Here is a 25,275-nt window from a genome sequence, read left to right on the forward strand (position 1 = left end):
AGCCGCTGCACCTCCTCTCTGTAAGCTGACACGTCGTTCTTGCTGATGAGACCCACCACGGTCATGTCATTAGCGAACTTGATGATGTAGTTCGAGGTGTGTGTTGCAGCACAGTCGTGGGTCAGCAGAGTGAACAGTGAATATTGTAATATTCATGAATTAATACACACTGAAATTTGTGTGGTTATATTCCCTGATTGCAATTAGAGATGTATTCCAATTTTCAGATGTACTATTGTTGTTTTAGTGAGTTTGCTTCTTTCTGTAAGTGAGATTTCATGCTCATAATTTTAGCATTACATTACACAATGTAAAGATGATCTATGAATTTTACTGGGTTTGGTATAACTGCATTCTAACTTTCTCCATTACAAAAAATAACATTAAGAAGGGATTATACAGTCCCAGAAACTAATTTTTTTAGCCATTGGAGCTGGATATCTCCCTTAAAAGCTATGCTATCTTTGTACTATTGTCAGCACGAACGTTCATTTCTATATATCTGCTTTATTTATGAAGGTAATGGTATACAAAATTATAAATTGAATAAAAATAGATTGTGAAATATTTTGACATTTGTATTAAGCCAATTCTGTCATACCATGATGATGTCCTTTCCATAATTAAGACTATATGTATTCATGTTTCTCTTGTGAGCCATGATACAAATGATACACTTTGTAGGAACAGCTTTTGTGAAGCTGAATGTTTCAACCTGTTACATATTGAGTTTTGAATAAATATTGATGTAATTTCTGTGCTGCACCAAATACATAACTTGGTAGGAATATGAATTGTAATTTTATTTGTTTTCTTTATAGGTACTGTGCCAGATTACCAAGTGACCCCTTCACACATTTGGCACCAAAGTGTAAAACTCAAGAGCTATCAGATGGTACTTTTAAGTCAACACTCTACCTTCCAATCAACTCACCCCTCCGCATCCCAGTAACTGTGAGTAAACATTGAACTAGTGGTATCCTCATAATGTAAACCCTTGATTATTGTGCTTGCTCATAGTTTCAGCTAATGTTTCCTTTTTTTTCTGACTATGTTAATGATTTGCATTTTGGGGGGAAAGTTCCAATGGATTTTCAATCTAGACTATTCATGAAACTAGTTTGAAATTCATGAAATTAATTTGGAAACTGAGTATCCTTCCAAAAGGCCCTGAACTGGATTGGTCAGGAGAGTACTGTAGCTTTTTAAATAGTGACACGGCATTAAGACATATCCTACCACCTGTGGTTCACATTTCAGGAATAAATTCAAAAAACCTGTCTGTCTTAACCAAAAGAGCTGAAAGTACTCTGATCAACCAGAGAAAAGACATGTTCATATTTGCCTTTACTTTTTGAGTACTGACCCATTGTATAATTCCTACATGTTTGTATTGGAAGGAATTTTGATTTATAAAGTGCCTGTCATGATCTCTGGGATCCCTTAAGTAGAGGCAATGTTTAAAAAAAAAAGACAGCTAAGTCAATACACAGCAGTAAGGTAAAATTTGGTGGTGTAATGTAGGTATAAGGGATGAATTGGCAACATCGCCGAGAAAAACTGTCCTCATGTTGCATTGTGGTGTAGCGATGTGCTACACACAGAGCTAGAAATAACGACAAGCAGTCTGTAAGTTGCACTCCAGCCTAGTTTATTCAAACTTCGCGGCACTGGCTTTTACGCAGTTCCGTTCCCGCCCTCTTCGGGCGGAAATGACATCAGAGGTGCATTACAAAAGTCTCTTCCCGCGCGTGGGCTCTCTCCCCTTGCTGGTGGAGAAGGCCCAACGCCATTTTGGGGCTGGCCTCTGCGGATGCACACACCATTTTGTGAGCCGGTTCACCTGCACAGAAAATGGGTTGCCACATACCCCCCCCCCCCCCCCCCCCAGAACTGGCGATACAGCCCCCCAATGGCCACAGTCTGGGTCTGCCTCTGCGCCGCGGTGCCTGAACCTTGACTGGCTGCGCCAAGTCCACATAGGCCAGTTTGAGTCGGTCCACCGTGAAAACCTCCTCTTTCCCCCCAGTGTCCAGAATGTACGTGGACCCGTTGTTCCTGATCACCTTGAACGGTTCCTCGTATGTGCAGCACGGGGTAGCGGTCTGGAGTTGTAGCCTTGTTCAGTCTGTGGTAGTAGCTGCATGGTCTCCAACCCCTGGCTGCTTTGGGCACCATATGCAGGGGGGAGGCCCATGGGCTGTCGGACCGCCATATGATCCCCAATTCCTCCATCCTCTTGAACTCCTCCTTCACCAGGCGGAGCTTGTCCGGGGGGAGCCTTCATGCGCAGGCGTGGAGGGGTGGTCCCTGGGTCAGAATGTGGTGCTGTACTCTTTGTCTGGGCATGGCTGCCATGAACTGCGGTGCCAGAACCGATGGAAAGTCTGCCAGGATTCTGGTGAATTCGTTGTCAAACAGCGTGATGGAGTCCAGGTGTGGGGCCGGCAACCTGGCTTCACCCAGGGAGAATGTCTGGAAAGTCTTGGAATGGACCAGTCTTTTCCTTTGCAAGTCTACCAGCAGGCTGTGAGCTCGCAAGTAGTCCACCCCCAGGAGTGGTTGGGCCACAGCGGCCAGTGTGAAGTCCCACATGAGCCAGCTGACGCAGAACTGCAGCCGCACTGTGCAGGTGCCGTAGGTCTGTATCATGCTGCTGTTTGCGGCCCTCAGGGTGGGTCCTGGCTTCCTGTTGTGGGTGTTGTACCCTGTTGGGGGTAAGACACTGATTTCCGCTCTGGTGTCGACCAAGAAGCAGCGTCCTGACTGTTTGTCCCAGACATACAAGAGGCTGTCCTGGTGGCCAGCCGCCATAGCCATTAGCAGCGGCTGGCACTGGTGTTCCCCGTGAACTTGCAGGGCGGGTGACAACGGTGGGCTTCTATGCCCCACTGCTGGTGGTAGAAACAGTACTGTTCATTGGCCTCCTCACTCCTGCCTCTGGGTTGAGTGTGCTCCGTTGCTGGGCCTGGTCTGGCCTGCTGTTTGGCGCGTGGCTTGGTAATCTGTCCGATGGACACCCCGCTCTCCCTCTTGGCTTTCCACAGCATGTCTGCCCGGGCCGCTACCTTCCAGAGGTCCCTCAAATCTGTGTCGGCCAGTACAGCTGTATGTCCTTGGGCAGTTGCTGTAGGAACGCCTGTTCAAACATGAGGCAGGGCTTGTGTCCTTCAGCCAGGGCCAACATCTCGTTCATTAATGCTGACAGTGGCCTGTCTCCCAAACCATTGAGGTGCAGCAAGCAGGCACCTCGCTCATGCTGTGAGAGGCCAAAGGTACCTATGAGCAGCGCTTTGAATGCTGCATATTTGAATGCTTACAGGGGTGACTGTATGAAATCCTCAACCTGGGCGGCTGTCTCCTGGTCAAGGGAGCTCACCATGTAAATAGTAACACGTGGAATCAGAGGATATCTGCTGAATCTGCAACTGGGCTTCTGCTTGGCCAAACCACATGCATGGTCACAGCGTCCAGAAAATTGGCAGTTTTAGTGAAACTGCATGAACAGATGAAGAGTCGATCATCTTTGGTCCAAATCCCGTTTGGACCGTCGGGGTCACCAATGTAGCGATGTGCTACATACAGAGCTAGAAATAACGACACGCAGTCCGTAAGTTGCACTCCAGACTAGTTTATTCAAACTTCGCGGCACTGGCTTTTACACAGTTCTGTTCCCGCCCTCCCTGGGTGGAAATAACGTCAGAGATGAATTACAAAAGCCTCTTCCTGCACACGGGCTTTCACCCCTTGCTGGTGAAGAAGGCAAGAAGGCCCAGCGCCATTTTTTGGGGCTGGCCTCTCTGCCGACGCGCACGCAATTTTGTGAGCCGGTTCGCCTGCGTAGAAAGTGGGTTGCCACAGTGGGTCATTTTATACCTTTAGAAATGGAAAAACAGCTTTTCAGTTTGCCAGTCTAATGATATAAGCTATATTATTGGCTCGAGTCAGAGTTGATAGTGCTACATCTTTGATTTCTTGACCATCTCTTTGATATCTTGATGTTCTCTGATTCTCCTGCCTCTCCCTCTAATTTCATGCATTGAATTTGCAAGCTCAGTGTTTGGCCGTGTAATGCAGCCTTGTTTTGACTGTTTTAGTAAAATAGCTAGATATGGTAAAGGTGATATATATCTTTAACTTCTATTTGACACCTAGGGTCTTCCAATGCCCTGCATAAGATTGGCTGAGAAAGCAGCAGCCCTTCTTTGCTGCGAACGACTGCACAAAATAGGTAAGTGATAAACAAACTTGTTCTTGTATTTGAGCAACTGGACAATCTACTGCAGGTATTATAGTTTCTCTTTTGTGCAGGTGAACTGGATGATCACTTAATGCCAGTCGGAAAGGAAACAGTGAAATACGAAGAAGAGCTTGATTTGCATGATGAGGAAGAAACCAATATTCCTGGAAGACCAGGTTCCACAAAACGAAGACAGTGCTATCCTAAAGCAGTAAGTGGAATGGAGTATGCACGTGTAAGGATGAGCAGGAGTAGGCCATCCTGCCCTCAGAGCTGCCTTGTCATTCACCATGGTTATGGTTTACCTCACTGCCACTTTCCTGCACTAAACCCCAAAAACCTTGAATTGCTTGACCTTCTATAGCTGCTGAGGATGGGGAGTTTCATGGTTTCAAGCTTTGCTTCCTAGACCTACATAGCAAGTCAAGCCCTTTAAGAATTTTGAATGTTTTATTCAGACCTCTGTCATTTGAAATCTAAAGAATGCAGTCCAAGCTACTCAATCTTTCCTCCGACAGCAAACCAGTCATCCCTGAACCCATCTTGTGAGCCTTCGCTGAATTCCATCTGCAAGAAACCAAAACCATACTCTGGGAGTGTTTTTATTCGGTCCCTATTATTATTATAAGACCATAAGATATAGGAGCAGAAGTAGGCCATTCAGCCCATCGTGTCTGCTCTGCCATTCAATCTTGGGCTGATCCAATTCTTGCAGTCAACCCCACTCCCCTGCTTTCACCCCATGCCCTTTGATGCCCTATGTAATCAAAAACCTATCTATCTCTGCCTTAAGTACACCCAGTGACTTGGCCTGCACAGCCGTTTATGGCAACAAATTCCACAGTTGTACCATCCTCTGACTAAAGTAATTTCTCTGCATCTCAGTTCTAAAAGTATGTCCTTCAATCCTGAAGTTGTGTCCTCTTGTCCTAGACTCCTCTACCATGCGAAATAACTTTACCATATCTAATCTGTTCAGGCCTTTTAACCTTCAGAATGTTTCTGTGAGATCCCCCCTCATTCTCCTGAACTCCAGGAAATACAGCCCAAGAACTGCCAGACGTTCCTCATACGGTAACTTTTTCATCCCTGGAATTATTCTCATGAATCTTCTCTGAACCCTCTCCAATGTCAGTATATCCTTTCCAAAATAAGGAGCCCAAAACTGCACACAATACTCCAAGTCTGGTCTCATGAGTGACCTATAGAGCCTCAACATCACATCCCTGCTCTTATAATTCTATGCCTCTAGAAATGAATGGCAACATTGCATTCACCTCCTTCACAACCAACTCAACCTGGAGGTTAACCTTTAGGGTATCTTGCACAAGAACTCCCAAGTCCCTTTTCATCTCTGCATTTTGAATTCTCTCCCCATCTAAATAATAGTCTGCCCATTTATTTATTTCACCAAAGTGCATGGCCATACACTTTCCAATGTATTTCATTTGCCACTTCTTTGCCCATTCCCCTAAACTACTAAGTCTTTCTGCAGGCTCTGTTTCCTCAACACTACCTGTTCTTCAAATTTAGCCAAAAATCCATTAGTCTCATTGTCCAAATCATTGACATACCTCCAAGCGTTGTTCTTGTTCTGTCTCAAAAATGGTACTATGAATTGCAAGTCTTTTGGATCCTTCAGAACTGTTACAAAGCCAAATAATTTGGTCTGTTGACCATATACCCCTCTCTCTCTTTTATTAGATTCCCGAATGTCTGAGGAACAGTTACCCTAAAGCAAATCAGCCGTGTTACCTGTATGTGATTGGCATGGTGTTGACCACCCCTCTTCCTGATGAGCTCAACTTCAGAAGGAGAAAGCTGTACCCTCCAGAAGATACAACCCGATGCTTTGGAATTCTGACTGCCAAACCAATACCACAGGTACTTTAATCATGACAGTGTAAGATTTGGTATTTTACAGACAGATGGGAAACTCCATAGATCACAGGGCAAGCAACGTAGTTTAACATATCTGAATCTCGCTTTATGGAAAAGAGACCTAATCCCTGTGGAGAGTTACTTTCAAGTCAGTGACCTTTCATCAGAAGCATTTAATTTTGACTACAGATGATAGAAATGTTGAAGTCAGATGCTAAATCTTTCTTTTTACATTGGTATTAATATTATGACAGTTATAGTGAAGGATTGCATATCTCAAAATCTGATTGAATGGAAGCATGTGCATTAGCTTTCCGTTGTTCTGCACTTGGTTTTTTGATGCAAATTTAAATTGTCTCTTTTGCTTCAGAAAGAGAAAAGTGTAGTAACATTTTTTGTTGGAGGAAGGAGTATATTGGGTCAGGAATTTCCCACAGATTTATGTCTCCCAACATTTCTAAATTTAAAAGCAATTATTTGTTGAAACAACAGCAAAATAATTTATTGCAAAATGCTTGTTTTGTGTAGAATAACCTAAAATATTTGTGGAATTGGAAACTCTGCATTAAGATGGAAGCAAAATAATGAAACCATGCAACTAAGTATTTTGGAACTTTTTATGTTCAGTGCCACCCCCTGCAATTCAAATCCACTTCTTCCAAAGGGGGATACTCTGGAGGTTTGGAAACAGAGCAACATCCCATACATTCCACTCAAAACTTGTTGCCATGAGTTTTGTACTAGGTTGTTGAAAGTATTTTCAATCAAAGTTGTGAAGGGAAAATTAAAATTTGAATCACAGAATAGAAATGAAACCATTCAAAGTAATACTGCAAGGATAATTTTAACCTGTTTTTATGTGGTGTGTCTCATCTGGCAGATTCCACATTTTCCGGTTTATACACGTTCTGGTGAGGTTACCATATCTATTGAATTGGGTAAATTGAACTTCACGTTGAGTTCCAAGCAGCTGGAGCTGATCACTAGGCTACATCAGTATATCTTCTCTCACATTCTTCGCCTGGAGAAACCTGCACTAGAATTCAAGCCTACAGAAGCTGATGCAGCCTATTGTGTTCTACCTCTTGATATAGGTACCCACTATTGACACTCGTATTTCAATGTTGATTAATGGCGGGTGGGTGCCCTTTAAAACTTTTATCGTTATTTCACCTTTGTGTAATTTTGGTGTGTATAGATGTCCTGTTTAATATTTGTCACACTATACCAAGCAATCACTGATTCTGCCCTTCAAGCTCTGTGTATAACTGGGAAGACCATAGATATGCAATTGGATATCAGATTAAATCTTCCAAGAGGAGGACATTTGGGAGGTTCCATTCTCAGTATGGTAGTGGTAACCCCCAGGTGCTATTGACTTACCCTGCTACTTTGAGGATGATAAATGACTTGTTCATTTTAAAAGATGTTCTATTTTGCTGCTTATTTAGCTTTCCCACTTTGTTCCTCCTCTTGGAAATAAACTGCACTAATAATACAAGGAATAATCAATTTAGAGGTACGTGACTACAGATGCTGTGATCTGGAACTAAAACCAAATTGCTGGAGGAGCTCAGCAGGTCAGGCAGCATCTGTGGAGCCAGAGGGATAGTCAAATGTTTTGGGTCAAGACCATGCATCAGGGCTGAGAATTCCCTGTGAGCATTCGTTCTGGTTAAGGTGTCATAACTATTGAATATATTAGGCCATTTTATGGATTGGTCACTATGCAGTGTACCTCTGCACTGGGAGGGGTGTTGATCTGGGATATGTTTCTCAGTAGTTTTGTGTTCCAAGTATGCACATGGAGGCTTTGGTCATCATGAGGGGTCAATAAAACTAAGCAATTAAAGGAAACCACCAACACCAAAAAGATATATAAAACCCTTCATACACATTTCTCATCTCTGATTATTTAACACTAAACTCTATAAATACCTGCTGCCTATTGTGTCCAGCAATTGGTTAATTGGGGAAATGGTCTCAAAAATAATTTGTTTATGAAATGGTACATTTGTAGTTGATGGTTCCAGCCATTTGGATATTGACTTCACCTTCATGGAAGATATAGAAAGGTCAGAAGCTCGCACAGGCATTCCCAATACACAGTACACAAAGGAAAAGCCGTTCACATTTAATCTGGAAGATTATCAGGATGCAGTTATCATTCCAAGGTAAGAATATTTTAGCTTGTATTCAAAGTTCAAAATAAGAATTATCAGAGTCCATATGTGTCACCACATACATTCTTTTTCCGTTGGCATACTTAGCAAAGCTATAGAGCAGTAACTGTAAATATCGGGATCTATAAACTGCAAATGTAGATATAAATAAATAGCAATAAATAATAGGCATGCAATAACAATATATCAGAATCCATAAATGAGTGTAGTTAGAACATAAGAAATAGGAGCAGGAGTAGACCATCTGGCCCATTGAGCCTGCCTCACCATTAAGATCATGGCTGATCTGTCTGTAAACCCATCTCCATCTACCTGCCTTTTCCCTATAACCCTTAATTCCCCTATTATGTAAAAATCTAACTAACTCTATCTTAAATATATTTAGTGAAGAAGCCTCAACTGCTTCCCTGGGCAGAGAATTCCACAGATTCACCACTCTCTGGGAAAAACAGTTTCTTCTTATCTCTGTCCTAAATCTTCTCCCCTGAATCTTGAGGCAGTGTCCCCTCCTAGTTATCCCCTTTTGTTCAAGAGCCTGATGGTTGAGGATACTTACTGTTCTTGAACCTGGTGGTGTGAGCCCTGAAGCACTTGCACCTTCTCCTTGATGGCAGCAGCAAGAAAAGATCGTGGCCTGGATGGGGAGGATCTTTGGATGTTGCTTTTCTAAGTCAACATTTCATGTAGATGTGCTCAACAGTTGGGAGGGTTTACCCATGATGTACTGGGCAGAATCCACTATCTTTTGTAGGATTTTCCACTCAAAGGCTGTAATGCAGCCAGTCAGTACACTTTCCACCACACACCTATAGAAATTTGTTAAGGTTCTCAATGACATGCTGAGCCTCTACAGACTCCTGAGGAAAATTCCAAGAAATTATTTGATTGTAACATGTTAACCACAGGTCCTAGTCTTTTCACTCTGGGTACCACATGCTGAAATCAGCTGCATAGTGCATACAGGAATCACTGCATGCAGTATCCTAACTGATAAGTTTTTGTACTTATTGCAAAGAAAAGTTCTTTTAATCTGGTAAAGTGTATTAAATGGGTTGTGCTCCCAAACCAGTTTTTCTTTGTGGGTCTTCTATTGTGGGAGGTCCAAGGCCTCAGAGGCAGCTCAACTTGGCTTGTACTCTTACTGTGCTCAAGGGTCTTTACTGACGGAGCATGGAGAAAATGGGTTGACGATGGGGAACAGATATCCATCTGTCAGTAGGATAGAGTTACAGGTTCAGGGGTTCAGGCTCCTGCTTGGGATTCAGGAGGGCCATCACGTGGGGGAAATTTTTAAGTTAAAGTGGACTTATTCAGGTTCTGTTCTCAATCGATTGTAACATAGTAACTACTGAAGCACATCTCATTTAATGTGTTTCAGCTTCAGACCTGCTTCAAATTATTATTGAACCTTGTTTGCATAGTTTTGTATCAGCTATCTAACAAACTGTATAAATTTACTCGATTTGGAATAGATATCGAAACTTTGACCAGCCTCATCGCTTTTATGTGGCCGATGTGTACACAGATCTCACACCTCTCAGCAAATTCCCTTCTCCCGAGTATGAAACGTTTGCAGAGTATTACAAAACCAAGTACAATCTGGATCTGACCAACTTGAACCAGCCTTTGCTGGACGTGGACCATACATCTTCCAGGTAACAGGGATTTCCAGAACAGTTCCAGTTCTCCAAAAACCGCAGAAACATTAGCATGAATGTGACTCTTTGTAAATTGTTAAGAGAATCTGTAGAGCCACCCAGTGGTGGGATAACTGTACACTCATATATTTTCACTATGAAGGTCTGCATTGGAACTAAGGTGCGTCTTCTACTACCTTGTCAGTGGTAATTATTCCTTGTGCTTGAACCTGAGCTTGTAGGTGCACTGAGTGCTATATATTTAAGATTCAAGATTGTTGTGATTCTTCAGTACACAAATGTAAAGGAGAACAAATTGATTGTTACTCCAGTTCCAATAAAAAAAAATTATAGTAAGCATAAAGAACACAATAAAAACACCATAAATGTAAATAAGATTAGTTTATATACTTAGGTTGATTGTATGTACACAGAATGACGCTAGGTACAGCAGTAACTGACGGGAAGTGATAAAGCTGGGATGGTGGAATAGGTTAATGGCTAGAGGTGTTGATCAACCTGACGGTGTGGGGCAGTAACTTTTTGAGTTTAATGGTCATGGCATGGAGCTGCATAGCTTCTTCCCTAATGGGAGTAAGATAAACAGTCTATGTTTGTGGGTGGGATCCTTCATAATATTGTTGGCCTTTTTCCAATGCCTTTTAGTATTTATGTCTGTGATGGCAGGTTGGCTGGTGCCAGTGACGTGTTGGGCAAACTTGGCTACCAGTTGTAGAGCCCTCCTGTGCACCCAGGTGCAGTTAACCTGAGGGACAGTTCTGCTCCGCTATATGGAGATGACTGAAACCAGCAGCGTGACTTTCAGCTGCTTTATTTTCCTCCTTACTTCCTAACCCACAGGTGCTGAAAACTCAATCAGCCTTTAACATGTAGCCACAAAGCCCCTCTCCCAGACTTGTTAATTCCCCAACTAACTACTAGATTTGAGTGTCTTTCAGTCAATAAAACAATTAAAAATCACTAAAAGGCCACATCTGTGAAAATATAAGCCATTTCAGCTCAATTTCATGCCCTTTATCTAAAACATAATGACTTTAAGCATTGTGGTTTAAGCACTTTACAGCACCAACGATGACTGGCTGCACTGTTTGTAAGGAAACTGGAAGTTCCCTCCATGACAGTGAGGTTTTCCTCCGGACACTCGGGTCTCGTCCCGTTTTCCAAAGATGTAGGTTTAGGGCTAGTGAATTGTGGCTTTCTATATTAGTGCTGAAACCACGGTTACACTTCTTGGTTGCCTTCAGCATACCTTTGGACTGTGTTCATTGACACAAACAATACATTTCACTGTTTCCGTTGTGATAAATAAGCAATCTCTCTTTATTCATCAATTCCTTTTTGAGTGTTTCTATTGAATTTGACGTGGTCACTTTTTTCTTGTTTTCCAGGTTAACGTTGCACTCATAACATCAAAGTAAATTTATTATATAAGTACATATACTGTATGTCACTATATGCAACCAACGCTGAGATTTCTTTTCTTGTAGGCGTACATTATAAATCACGAATCATAATCAATGAAAGACCACACCAAATAAGACGGACAAATTCCATCCCCTCCCCTTTCAAAATTTTGAAGAGATTCTTGTGATTTCCAGAGCCATCCAATCATTTCTCACACTTTCACTCAAGTGAAGCAGTGATAGAATACTGCTTTCCAATCTAGAGTACTGAATTCGGTGTTCACAATGTGGCTTTTGCCACATTGGAGAAACTAAACACAGAAAGGGGGATATCTTTGTGGAGCATTATTATTTATTTATCAAAAGTGATTGAGCTCTGGTTCGCTGCAGTGCTAATTCCCCATCCAACTTGCACCTGACCAACCTGTCTGTGGCCTCCTATACTGTTACAAGAAGGCCCAATGCAAGCTTAATGAACTGTATCTCATTTTCAGTTGAGCGTTTTGCAACTTAAAAAGTCCAGTTTTAGGTAATTCACTCTGCCTGTCATTGTTCTTGCTCATCTTTTTCCATGGTATACTCTGGTGAGCTATCAACAACACATCACACAAGACAAAGAGGCATAATATGTGGCATTGTTCTACCCATCCCTTTCTGCTACTGAAAACTAGCTTGCTTCTCTCTTTCCTAGTTGTGTGTAAGGATCTCGATCCTGAAATCTTTTCCACAGTCCTGTTTCTCTTTCCAGAGATGCTGCCTGACTTGCAGAATGTTTCCAGCATTGAGCTCTTGTAGACATCAGTGCTGATGCTTTGAGGCAGGGAACATTAGAAGGAGACATTAAGCCGGTTTATCTTGATTATGCTTTCATATGAACTTAATTAACATAATTTATGCTTGCTGTTGGAAGTCAGAAATTTTGTCTAGTCGACCTCAGCAGTAATCCTTGCAGATTAATGTGCAGCAAAATGGAGAGTAAAATTGGTCTTGAACTCATTAACCATATTTTCCTATCTGGTATAATATCATTGCACATGGTGATCATAGTTAATAAAGATGGAGAAGAACCTGCAAAAAGCTTGTTGTTTGGTCTTATTTTCTTTTGGAAGGTTACCTTTAAGTTCAGCCTGCCTTTCTCAAAAATAAGCTAACAGGACCTTTTTTTATGCCTCTTTGCAGACTGAATCTTTTAACCCCCCGACACTTGAATCAGAAAGGAAAAGCACTTCCTTTAAGTAGTGCAGAGAAGCGCAAGGCCAAATGGGAGAGTCTACAAAACAAGCAGGTATGTAGTTCTCACTAAATATTTATCCCTGCCAATATGTTCAATCAAACATCAGAAAAATGGGCCCTTTTGTAGCACTTATGTCATTGACTTGGGAGAACCACCACATGAGAGAAATACTGAAATCAAAGTGGACTTATTCTATTCTCGTGGTCTACCACTACTGTTTTAAGAACTCCATCCAAGTTTGGTCTATTTGGTAACATTGCCAAAGACATACAAGCAAACTATTTTCATGTACTGTACCTTCCCAGCATGTGCTAGTAAAAAAAAAAAACTCTCCTGTGTCCCATACGCAGAGGTGATATACGAGGTTCCATTTTGGTAAAGTTCTGCATGGTAGGCTGGTACAGAACGTTAACATGCGTGTGATTCAAAGTAAGCTGGCTAATTGGATCCAACAGCTTAAATGTTGCTCAGCACTGATGACACGTGAGGGTCAATACTAGGACCTTTGTGTTTGCTACACATTCATCACGTAGATGTGAATGCAGAAGATGTGACTAGTAAGTTTGCAGATGGAACATGGAGAGGTAGGGAAGCTCTCTATAAGCCTCTTCTAAGACCAGATAAAAAGTTGGGTTGAGCATTGTCAGATATTGCAACAGCCCTTCCCACCATCCCCAGCAGTGCATTCCCACGTACCCACCACTGTGTAAAAATAAAATCTGCTTGTGACATCTCTACTAAACTTTGCTCACTCAGTGGTAAATAATGTCGGGTAAAATTAGATTCAGGATAAGTAAGGGGTGAAAGATTTCCAGAGATGGGTACAGTTATGAAGAGTATGGTTCAATCAACCATGTTCTTGTTAAATGAGGGGGTCAGGTAGAAGGGTCTAAATGGCCTACTTCTCCTTATTAATGTAAACAAAATTGCAGGATTTAACAAAAGGTTCATAAAGGCTGAAAAGTTGTTTGGAGCAGATGTTTTGACACTGGAAATATTTTCATTAGTACAGTATCATTTGCTTCTCTTGCCTTTCAGATTTGCTGATGAGCAAAGTTAAAATACTGCAGGTTCAAGATAACAAAAATTGCTCAACTAGTCAGACACCATTTTTGGAATGGAAGATAGTTGATATTTCACGAGTTCTGATTTTTTTGATAATGCACATTTGTGACATGTCTGCATCATTGTGTTGGAAATAAAACTTGTGATGGTTGGTTAATTCATCTGATTCCTTCCTACAAGATTCTTGTCCCAGAGCTTTGCGCTATTCATCCTATCCCAGCTTCCTTGTGGAGAAAGGCTGTATGCCTTCCCAGTATTCTTTATCGACTGCACTGTCTATTAACAGCAGAGGAGCTGAGAGCCCAAACAGCAAAGGAAGCAGGTGTGGGAATCGAAGCTCTCCCTTCTAACTTCAGGTGTGTATGTTTGCTACAGAAAGGAAGACTGGAAATTGTATAGTATTGTCTATAATCTTGGGACATTCCAAAGGACTGTATAACTAATGAAGTTTTTGTACAATATTGTACCTGTAACATTTATAATGCAGCAGCCAATTTGCACACAGCAATGTCCCACAAACAATAATATGGTAACCAGGTAATCTATTCATTTTAATTGAGGATTAAGTGTTTTATTTACTTAGAGATACAGCACGGTAACATGCACTTCCAGACCAACGAGCCTGTATTGATACAGGGCAAAGTATCCTGCTCTTCAAAACTTTGGGATTAGAACATGTATTAAACTTCACATCTATAAAATGTCCCTTGTACAACCTACTACTCCCTCAGTGTTACACAAAGTTGATATTGCATTGTGTGCAACTTGGAATTGGAACTTCAAACCACAGTCTCTTGCCTTAGTGAGAAGTGCTTCACTGTGGAATATAAGGAGGGCATTTGGCGTATTAAATTTAAAAGAAACTACTTCTGATTTTGAATCATTTTCATTTTCAAGATCATAAAGAAAAGAGATGAGGAGGAATTTCTTCAGCCACAGGGTGGTAAATCTGAAATTCATTCCCACAGATGGCAATGGGTATATTTAAAATGGTTTTATAAATTCTTGATTAGTAAGGCCATGAAAGGTCATGGGGAGAAGGCAGGAGAATGAGTTTAAGAAGGATAATAAGCCAGCCATGGACTGGCCTAATTCTGCTCTTTTGGATATTAAATTTAATCTTCTGATATATCTCTTTGTAAGATGTCAATGTCAAAGGCAAATCAATCTGTAGACAGAGTTGTTTCTCCCATTTATGATCTAATTGAATCTAGCGTTTGGTGTACCTGTTTGTTCTCAAGCTTCTTGTCCATTTTTCAAAAAACCTCGCCACCTAATGATCTGTATCCTGTGATTAGTGGTAGAGCAGTAGTGCTTGCCACTGACCTGTTGTAAAAAAAAAACTTTTTCCATTGTCCGCTGCTGTTAGGCATCAGTTCAAGCAAATCCTTTGCCTTCAGCCAGTGATGTCATCAAGCAGGCTAAACAGCCAATCCCCTTAACAAATCCTTACAAACAGTAAACCAAGACCGGAGTTGGCACCATTTTAATTATTTTGAGCATTTTACAGAGTGTGAACTAACAACTGGAATTTTTACTGTTTCCCAAAATAGTATACATGAACACATGCATAGTAAAATGAAGTTTTTATAACTAATTGTAGCCAGCGATTGTACTAGATTGTTGATAAACCTCACTGACCTTGTGAGATAACTTTGGTTGAGACTAGTTTCTAAATCATGCATTTAACTGATTTTCTTGATTGAGATAATAGCACAGCCTGTGAATAAGGATGGAATCAGTGCCAGCATCGGGATTTCTATGATAATGCCAAAATTGCTGCTCTTTTTGTGATGCAGTAATGGTGAACAACAGTTATTTTCCTATTGTTACACCACTGAATACAGGCCATCTGCATTTTTGAAAAAGTTATTCATATTTTTCTACTTGATTTTTTTTAAATTGTGTGTATATAAAAGCCAAATATTTGAGTTCTAATATAGAATGTTTATCTAGTACATCCATGTTCTGGAAAGGCTAATTTATAATCGAGAATGAATTATGCTATGTTCAAACTTCTCCAGGGGTTGAGCTTCACCAAAACCCGTATCAATAACAGTGACAAATTTTATTCAGACACACTCAAGCTGCACTCCCACACTACCTAGCACAAGTTTCCTTCACTCGCGTTTTTATTTTACTTGAGATAGAGCACAAAATAGGCCCTTCCAGTCATTTGAGCCACACTACCCAGCAACTCCCAATTTAACACTAGCCTAATCGAAAGGCAATTTACAATGACTATTTTTTAGTAATCTACCAAATGGTACATCTTTGAACTGTGGGAGGAAACGATAAATTCAGATTCTTATCACATGTACATCGAAACATGCAGTGAAATGTGTTGTTTGCATTAACAACCAACACAACCCAAGGGCAGCCTGCAAGTTTTGTCACACATTACACCATCAACATAACATGCCCACAACACAAGGAATAACAACAGCAGCAAAATACAAATAGCAAAACACGCCCCTTTTCTCCCTCTCACACTTGTATACTGCTCTGCTCCTTCTCCCTCCCAATCCCTCTCCACTTGCTCTGGCTCTAAATTCCAACTCTTGACTCACTGACCTGAGGAGGGGGTTCACCATCCCTTGCCCACGGTGATCATTGGTTTCATCCTGAGCACCTGTCAATCCAGCATCCGTTCTCAAGGATCGCTGGCCTTCGACTGCAGAGCGCTCCAGCCTCAACTCCTCCCCTCCACCCCTCCATCCCTGCTTCTAAGCACTAACTCTCCAATGCTGCCTCCCAAAATCATCCCTACAAAACATATGAGAGAAGTTAGACTCTTTAAATTTCAGTAAAAAGAAACACTCTGGATCACCATCATTTACATCTTAGGGACCCAATTTTGTGCAACAGCAAAACCTGTTGATTTTTTCCCTCTGTAAAGTGGGCATATAATATGTTTTCATTCTTTTCCTCACAGTTTTCTCTTAGTGTGTGCACTTGTTCCTGACTTTTGTCGGGAAAATATTGTCAATCACAGGTCTTGGAGGAGGAACGGCACATCTCAGTTGTTGACAACTAGACTGAGATGCATTTGTTTTCTGGCATGGATGGGATCTGACAGTGAGGATTTTGTGCTATCAAGTGATGTTTGAGTGAAATGCATAGAGCTTTTTAAAAAGGCACCACAATTTGTGTATTCAGTTTCCAAGCATTGATTATTGTTGGTCACGGTCTTGTGTATACACAGAATTAGATTCAGGATCATTTAATGGATCCTGAAACAACAAGGTTGCTTTTAGAAACCATGAATATAACATAACATTTTGGGATAACAGATCACGTCGTAGTAACTGTGTTTGGAACAAACATCACTGCAGTTGACAAAAGAGGTGAAGTTCAAATCAGGAATGCTGGTAACAGTCCAGGGTAAACACTAGCAATGCAATCATTTTTACAGTGATTATTGTATTATACAAAATAGCGACTCTCTTGGGATGGAATTTACAAGGCTCTAATCTAATAGAAAAGGTTCAGATGTCATGAAACCGTGAAGGCATATAGTAAGTGGTATATAACGTCATCTGAACCCTGAGATTGATTACAGTCTTGAACTTCATCCTTGGTGTCTGATTATGCAATGTGTAAAGCATGCTTTTACAGTTAGAAATACTTACTTTTAGATGAATTTGTGTCCTTGTACTGTAATGTTTGAGAGGTTTTCATCTTGTGACCCTGTGCGAAGTACTTTGTGAATAACTTGCAGCAAACTTCAGGAAGGATCTATCCATAGTTTGTACATGTTAGCTTGCGGCAGTAACATAGATGTCATCTAGTCATCACAGCTTAAAGATTATGTTACAGCAAAATCCTGACTACTTGTATAAACGTTTGCTCACTTAAATGGTTGCACTGAAGTACCCCTGAGGGTTCAGCAGTCACTATGACAGTGGTTGAAGGTTGTGGGTTCATTGAATGTTGAGAGCCGTAGTTATCATAGTGCTTTCCATTCTATGGTAGGAAGAAGAAATAAGGCACTGTATTTTCATACTGAGAACAGTGCCGATCAGTTTTGTGGAGCTACGGCAAATTAGTTCCTGCCTGATACCCCAGGCAACATTATTCTGCTTCCCCTTCTGCTTATTAACTACATTGTCTCTGAATTTTGTGGGCAGTTTTGTAAAGGACTCCCACAGCTGTTGCATCATTGTTTGCATAAGAACAAGATATGTCCGATTCTATGATAAATGAAAATCAAGAAGACAGCAGATACTGGAAATGTTAAAATAAAAACACAATTCTAGAAATGCTCAGCATATATCAGGCAACACTATTGGAACAAGAAACTATTAATGTTTACAGTCAAAGACCCAAAAAAATTAATTCTGTTCCCACAAATGCTATGAGACTGGATGAGTGTTCCCAGCACTTTCTATTTTTAAGTTAAAATCTTTTGGGAAAAGTACATTCTGGGAATCTTGAACTAGTGCAGCTTGATATTCCATGAATGTGAAGGTGAGGCTTGTGCATGCCTAGAAAACTCTTTATGAAAAATGGGCAGTTTACTTTGGTTTACAAGCTGATTTAGACTGTTTTCTTTTATTTGTAACTTATGATTTCAAAAGCACAGTGCCTTTTTGAAAAGCTCAAATCTGCATGTTCTGCAATGGGGTAGTGTAAAATTCAAGTGTTTTAGAATTATTTTAGCTTTTAGGTTGATAAAACCAAGTTTAATAGAACATTAATGTTTCTGAAGCCCTATGTTGCAGTTATGAATATAGAAACTTGATTATTGTCTTTTTTCATCCCAACAATTGAAAGGTGCCCAATTCTGTCAACCCAAAGTTTGGTTTGAATGTACCCTATCTAAAGTTCAGAAATTCCTAATGGAAAAATTGGTTTGTTGAGTCTAGGATGGCATCAAAATTGGAAAAAAGATGGAAAAAGTAGCAGTGATTGAATTTTTAAAAACTTGTAGGTTGTAGAAGGAAGACGATGGATTTGTGCATTTTTGTTTTCATAGGATGAGAGAAAGGATCAGTACAATGTTATCAAGAACAAGGCTGGGCTGGGAAGAGATAGCCATCCCACTGGGCTGACACCTTGAATATAACAATTTAAATTCTGTCATGGCAAGATTCAAAATTCATTTCAATATATGTAGAAGTTTGGTGTATTAAATTCCCAGGGTCCTGCCTCGCTGATTCTGACCAATGTGCATATGATTCCATTCTCACATATGTGGTTATTCCTTAACTTTATCTGTTGCATTACAATGATAAGAAACTTTGATTTTGAATTCTGCTCCTGAGAAAATGACCTTGTACCTAAGTTTTGACTTTTTTATTTTCTTGCTGTCCAGAAATTACCAATTTATCATTGTACATTTGTGATTTTTTTTTAAAGGTATTCCAACCTAGACTTTGGGTGGAAAAAGTCTATAGACAGCAAAGCTTATATCCTGGCTGCCAACTGCTGTACAGATGAGAATGAGTGTTACTGTAAACACAGCACAACTGTAGCCCCTGAAGATGCTGCACACCGAGGTGCTATCGACAAGAGCTCCTCTGAGAACCTTCACCAGATGTCTGTGAACAATACAACCACCAAGAATCTGTCTCCCAAAAAGCTCTTCAGTGCTGACAAAGTTACCAAGAGCACAATACTAGTTAATGGTGTAGTTTGTACCGAAAGCCTAACCAATGGAAATGCTGAATTGCTAAACCAAGGGTGCATTTGCCATCAAAATCAAATTAACTCTTACAGGCATGACTTCTTTCTACAACCAGCTACCTCAGTTCCCATGCTTAACACACACCACAGTGAGAACCAGCCCAAGCCCAGTTCTGAATGTAATCTACAAAGTAATAACCTAGATGGAATTACTAACGAATCTACCTCAGATTGTTGCTTAAAAGAGGCAGTTTCCTGCAATTCCTCAGAGCCTCCAGCAATTCCACAATGGATTTTGGATTTGGGTGACTGCCCCCCCGGCGCATATACAACAGAAACCCTTGGCCCTAACCCTGGCCTGATTCTCCAAGCCTTGACCTTGTCAAATGCCAGTGATGGCTTCAATCTGGAGCGCCTGGAGATGCTTGGCGATTCATTCCTGAAACATGCTATCACAACGTATCTCTTTTGTACATACCCTGATGCCCATGAAGGGCGACTGTCTTACATGAGGAGTAAGAAGGTAAGTGTTAAATCTCCAACTATAAAGGTGTCAGTAGGTGTATTATAGCTTTTACATGCTGTGATCTTTGCCATTTCTTCCCGTCTCTTGCTAACACCTGAATACTCGAAGGTTGAAATTTGAATGTAGTCTTTTGAAAAAGTAGCCTCTAATATGAAGTGAAACTAGTTTCAACTGGCGTCAAAGAAAGTTGCTGTATTGTTTACAGGTCTTTTGTTTCCCATATTTATCACCTGCACGTGTTGTGAAATTTGTTAACTTAGCAGCAGCAGTTCAATGCAATACATAATATAGAAGGGAAAAAACAAAATAAAATAATAATAATAACTAAGTAAATCAATTTCAGTATACGTACATTGAATAGCTTAGAAATTGTACAATAAAAACCAAATATATTTTTAAAAAGTGAGGTAGTGTCTGAGGGTTCAATGTCCATTTAGGAATCGGGTGGCAGAGGGGAAGAAGCTGTTTCTGAATCACAGATTGTATGCCTTCAGGCTTCTGTACCTCCTACCTGATGGTAACAGTGAAAAAAGAACAAGCTCTGGGTAATGGAGGTCCTTATTAATGGACACTACCTTTCTGAGGTGGTGTTATCACCAATCCGCACAGATTGTGGTCTTCTGGTTAGGATTCAATTGCAAAGGGAGGTATAGAGGACCAGGTTCTGCAACTTCTCATTCAGGATTGTGGGAATGATGGTATTAAGTGCTGAGCTATAGTCGACATCAAGATGCCATTCATAGGTGTTTATGTTATCCATCTGTTATTGATTAATAATAAGTAACCCACAGTTTGTGCTCTTACAATTTCAGTAATTGGGTATGGACTATTTAAGTACTCATTTGTTATTTTCAGACATGAAGTTGTACCAGGAACATCTGGCTGAATATTGTAAATGTGAGGGAATTCTGTACTGTAGAAGGATGCTCAATTATTGAGGATGGTTTAAGCCAAATCAATAAATTACTGAGGACTTGAAGCTGAGAGATACACGGATCAGGTGAAAGTGATACTACTAGAGACCAGCTGGCACCAAGCTCAAGGCTCTGTCACCTGCTACTGTTTCTATTATTTCAGACAAACAGCATCACATCATCTAAAGCAGACACTGAGCTCAGAGTGAGTGGTCGCCAGTCAGGCACAAAAATTGCTTTCTTAGAAAAAAAGGAAATGGGCTTTCTCTGGGACAAAACTGAGTTTTATAAAGTAAAAGCTGAGTTAATAATTATGCACAAATAGTTTAGGGGGGCAAGCTGCTAAAGTATAGAAGCTTTCACCTCGAGTTGGAATTCTAAGTTTAAAACTAGAAGCTCAATCTCAAAGGAGGATGTCTCAGGAAAGAAAATTCCTGCACTAAATCATGGTGAGGAAGTTCAGTTTTCTTCTTTGACTGGGATCTTTGCCTGTCTTAAGAGGCAATATACTGCTTAACAAAGCATTTTATCCCATTCCAGTCTCAGTATTAGAAATATGCCTTAAGGGATCACAAGCAAAATTAATTACTAACATCACTGCAGTCCTAAGTGGCGAAACAACAAGGAAGAGTAACCTGTGAAAATAATGATTCGCCTTTCTTTTTAAATGTACATTTCCACAAGATTATCAGTTTGAGAACTCATTCATTAACATTTTTATGTCTTGTTTCTTCAAACGTGCAATAAGTCATCACATTTAATGTTCACCTTTATTGAAAATGATTTTCTCAGTGATACGATTTCTCTACCCACTTGAAGTTGTAACAGTGGTACAGTATTGGGATTCCAGTACTTTATCCTTCTGAAGATGTTTTTGTCTGTTGCTGCAGAAGAAGAAAATGTCCCCCTCATTTCATTATCATCCAAACAGGCAGGGTCTCACTTGTTAAATGAATCAACTGAACCACTCTTAAAAGCTTGCAAATGGAGCTCTGGGTCCTTTGCTCGAGCAAATATTGAATTCCAACTAATGTGTGTAATTTTTAAGATTTACTTTAAAGCAGGTTATCAGCCTTTTAAGAAATAAATAGCCCTTCTGAAATGACAGGTACTGTTTAATTGTCACAAGTGACTATCTGGGCAAGTGAAATTAAATGTCAGGTTTCAACATGGTATGTCATAGTCTTCCTGCAAAAGCCTTTTTGTGCTCATGCAAACATTGCCAGGACAATTAACCCTGTCTGTCGTCTTAAATTGGTAGACTCAATAAAAAGGCAGATGGGAAGGATAAAAAAGGCTTTTGATGCACATTCAGCCACACGACAGGAAAATGTAAGGAAATCAGATTTGGAGAATGTTGAAAAAAAAAATCCCATCTGTTCCAAACTGTCAAAAGAAATCAAATGTCATAACAGTAATTATTATTTTATAAGTGCGGTGCAATATTTCCAAACATCTTGACACTTGTACTTTTCATTTGAGTTACTGAATGATTACAGAGTCTGCCCACATCAATCCTGGAGAGTCTTCTAGGTGTCACCATAATGACAGATTGTTAGAAGCATATTTATACATTATACTGTAATACACTGGAATAATGTTATGAAGCCCATGTTCTGACAGAATAATTTCAGATTGGGGAGAATATTGTAGTGTTTAATTATTTCAGAGTGTGGTGTGTAAAGAATAAAATGGATGATTTAGCAGGAAATGTGTTCTAAATTATATTGTTGTAATTGCAGCTGTTTCCTTAATAAATCAATTTTAAAGAAAATAGAAAGGGGGCACCTGGAAAACATTACCAGATTCTGCCTAAATAGTCGCCCCTGGCTTTAGCTATGACGGGCGTGCTGCTGTTTAATTGATGCACTGAACAAAATTGATGCAACCACAAGGATACAAAATGAAGTAAAAGCACAAAAGGTTTGAAGTTCTGAAGAGATAGGTTAACATTCCAGGCTACTAGCAAACCTCTGGCACCATCCAGCATTTCTCCATTACTATTTTTTTTGATTTCCAGTGTTCATAGTTTTTGTTATAATAAGTGGAAATTGATGGTATCAAAAATCTATAAGCATAGTTTGTAATTTCCTCAAAATGGAAAATAAACCTCTCTAAAAGCAACTGAAATCAAATGTGATTTGCTTTACTCTATGTGTGTGTGTATAATATGTATATTAACATTTCATTATTTATTCTTGAGCATTTCTGTGTGATTTTTGATTCCTGGTGTTATTTTGGTTATTGGAAAATAAGCAGTTTAACTGGATGCTGTTTTTTTGGTGCCTTGGAGGTGCTTTGTCATGTGGCCATGATTGAAGTTGTAGAATATCCATAAAGCCTTAAACTCTCCAACTCTTTCCTTTGAAACTAATTCTTATAAACTTTTTAAAGCTCAGCTGTTTGGTTGTTTCTCTGAACCAACTTGATGTTTTATAATCGCTGTTAAAATGCAAGTCATTAGTATTTTAATCTATTCAGCTGAGTAAGTTGAAACTAGTTTTTTTTAAAGGTGATGTCTGTTTATTAACCAAAAGTCATCATGGCCTTCAGGCACTTGGTTCATTTTTTTTATTTCAGCACTTATCAATCTACTTGAAAAGTCTTTTTTTGCTTTTATTTTGATGTGGCAACGTTTCTTAAATCCTGTCAATGAAGTGAATGTTTTAAGTACAGCAAGGCAGCATTACCAGGAAAGGTGCAAGAATCCATTTTAGTTGAATACACACTTCTCATTCAAATATGTGAGAATTTTCACTATTCGCTTCTCTATCTTCCACTCCTTTGATTTTTTTTAAAAGTCCCAAACCTGAAGTAACAGTGAAGCCATGGCAGGAGTTCCCAATCTGCTACACCAGGATCTTTACACAGCTTTGAACCTGACATGTGGATTTTCTATATTAATATGTGGGTTTTGTTGTACTTTGTATGGCACACCTTGTATATAAGTATGTTGTCCTCCTGTGGCTGGTGGCACTTGTAGCTCCATTGGGTTTTTCAGTGATCAAATTAATGTCTTTATACATGGGAATAGTCCTCTGGGTTTACTCTGGTGGCATCCAGACCGACAGCTCACACGGTACATTATTCATTCTGCCTCCTTTAACTGGAGGTCAAGTATCCAGCTCATCAACAATATGCTAAATACTAGTAGGAATCTGGTAGATATGTCAGGTTTTATAATTATTTTTAAAATAGAACTATTCCTGTTATTAGTGGGCAAAATTAGGGCACATGGTATTGGGGGCAGAGTACTGACAAGGACTGAAAATTGGCTGGCTGACAGGAAACAAATAGTAGTGATTAATGGGTCCCTTTTGGAATGGCAGGCTTTGACCAGTGGGGTACCGCAAGGTTCGGTGCTGGGACCGCAGCTGTTTACAATATACATTAATGATTTAGATGAAGGGATTAAAAGTAACATTAGCAAATTTGCCAATGACACAAAGCTGGGTGGCAGTGTGAAATGTCAGGAGGATGTTATGAGAATGCAGGGTGACTTGGACAGGTTGGGTGAGTGGGCAAATGCATGGCAGATGCAGTTTAATGTGGATAAATATGAGGTTATCCACTTTGGTGGCAAGAACAGGAAGGCAGATTACTATCTAAATGGAGTCAATTTAGGAAAAGGGGAAGTACAACAAGATCTAGGTGTTCTTGTACATCAGTCAATGAAAGCAAGCATGCAGGTACAGCAGGCAGTAAAGAAAGCTAATGGCATGCTGGCCTTTATAACAAGAGGAATTGAGTATAGGAGTAAAGAGGTCCTTCTGCAGCTGTACAGGGCCCTGGTGAGACCCCACCTGGAGTATTGTGTGCAGTTTTGATCTCCAAATTTGAGGAAGGACACTCTTCCTATTGAGGGAGTGCAGCGTAGGTTCACAAGGTTAATTCCCGGAATGGCGGGACTGTCATATGTTGAAAGGTTGGAGTGACTGGGCTTGTATACACTGGAATTTAGAAGGATGAGAGGGGATCTGATTGAAACATTTAAGATTATTAAGGGATTGGACACGCTGGAGGCAGGAAGCATGTTCCCGCTGATGGGTGAGTCCAGATCTAGAGGCCACAGTTTAAGAATAAGGGGTAGGCCATTTAGAACAGAGATGCGGAAAAACTTTTTCACCCAGAGAGTGGTGGATATGTGGAATGCTCTGCCCCAGAAGGCAGTGGAGGCCAAGTCTCTGGATGCATTCAGGAGAGAGAGTTAGATAGAACTCTTATAGATAGCAGGGTCAAAGGATATGGGGAGAGGGCAGGAACGGGGTACTGGTTGTGTATGATCACCCATGATAGTGAATGGCGGTGCTGGCTAGAAGGGCCGAATGGCCTAGTCCTGCACCTACTGTCTATTGTCTATTCCCTTTGCTTGCTACTGAGAAAACATGGATCTTCAGATAGCTACGTTTTCAGCCTGAATTCATTTACTTTAGTACTCATTAACAGATTTTTGTTTGGAGGAATAGCTCTAATGGCAAGGTCCTTTTTCTTTCGAGATTTTAAAATCTAGACTAGTTTGGATCTGTTCAGTAACTAATCACTC

At 40.3% G+C, this 25,275-nt stretch overlaps 1 protein-coding gene across 1 annotated transcript in view; it reads left to right on the forward strand.

Annotated features, from left to right (window-relative positions):
- The window catches only part of dicer1 (dicer 1, ribonuclease type III), a 143,639-nt gene that overhangs the window by 86,796 nt on the left and 31,568 nt on the right, over nucleotides 1-25,275 (forward strand). Inside the window, exons 14-23 of the mRNA XM_059960942.1 lie at nucleotides 822-954; nucleotides 4,156-4,231; nucleotides 4,312-4,451; nucleotides 5,945-6,124; nucleotides 7,002-7,215; nucleotides 8,142-8,295; nucleotides 9,777-9,959; nucleotides 12,545-12,650; nucleotides 13,845-14,020; nucleotides 19,026-19,815. Coding sequence (XP_059816925.1) covers nucleotides 822-954; nucleotides 4,156-4,231; nucleotides 4,312-4,451; nucleotides 5,945-6,124; nucleotides 7,002-7,215; nucleotides 8,142-8,295; nucleotides 9,777-9,959; nucleotides 12,545-12,650; nucleotides 13,845-14,020; nucleotides 19,026-19,815 — 2,152 coding nt within the window. The remainder of the gene's footprint in view (nucleotides 1-821; nucleotides 955-4,155; nucleotides 4,232-4,311; nucleotides 4,452-5,944; nucleotides 6,125-7,001; nucleotides 7,216-8,141; nucleotides 8,296-9,776; nucleotides 9,960-12,544; nucleotides 12,651-13,844; nucleotides 14,021-19,025; nucleotides 19,816-25,275) is intronic.

Source organism: Hypanus sabinus, chromosome 2, assembly GCF_030144855.1.
Source record: "Hypanus sabinus isolate sHypSab1 chromosome 2, sHypSab1.hap1, whole genome shotgun sequence".
Taxonomy (NCBI): domain Eukaryota; kingdom Metazoa; phylum Chordata; class Chondrichthyes; order Myliobatiformes; family Dasyatidae; genus Hypanus; species Hypanus sabinus.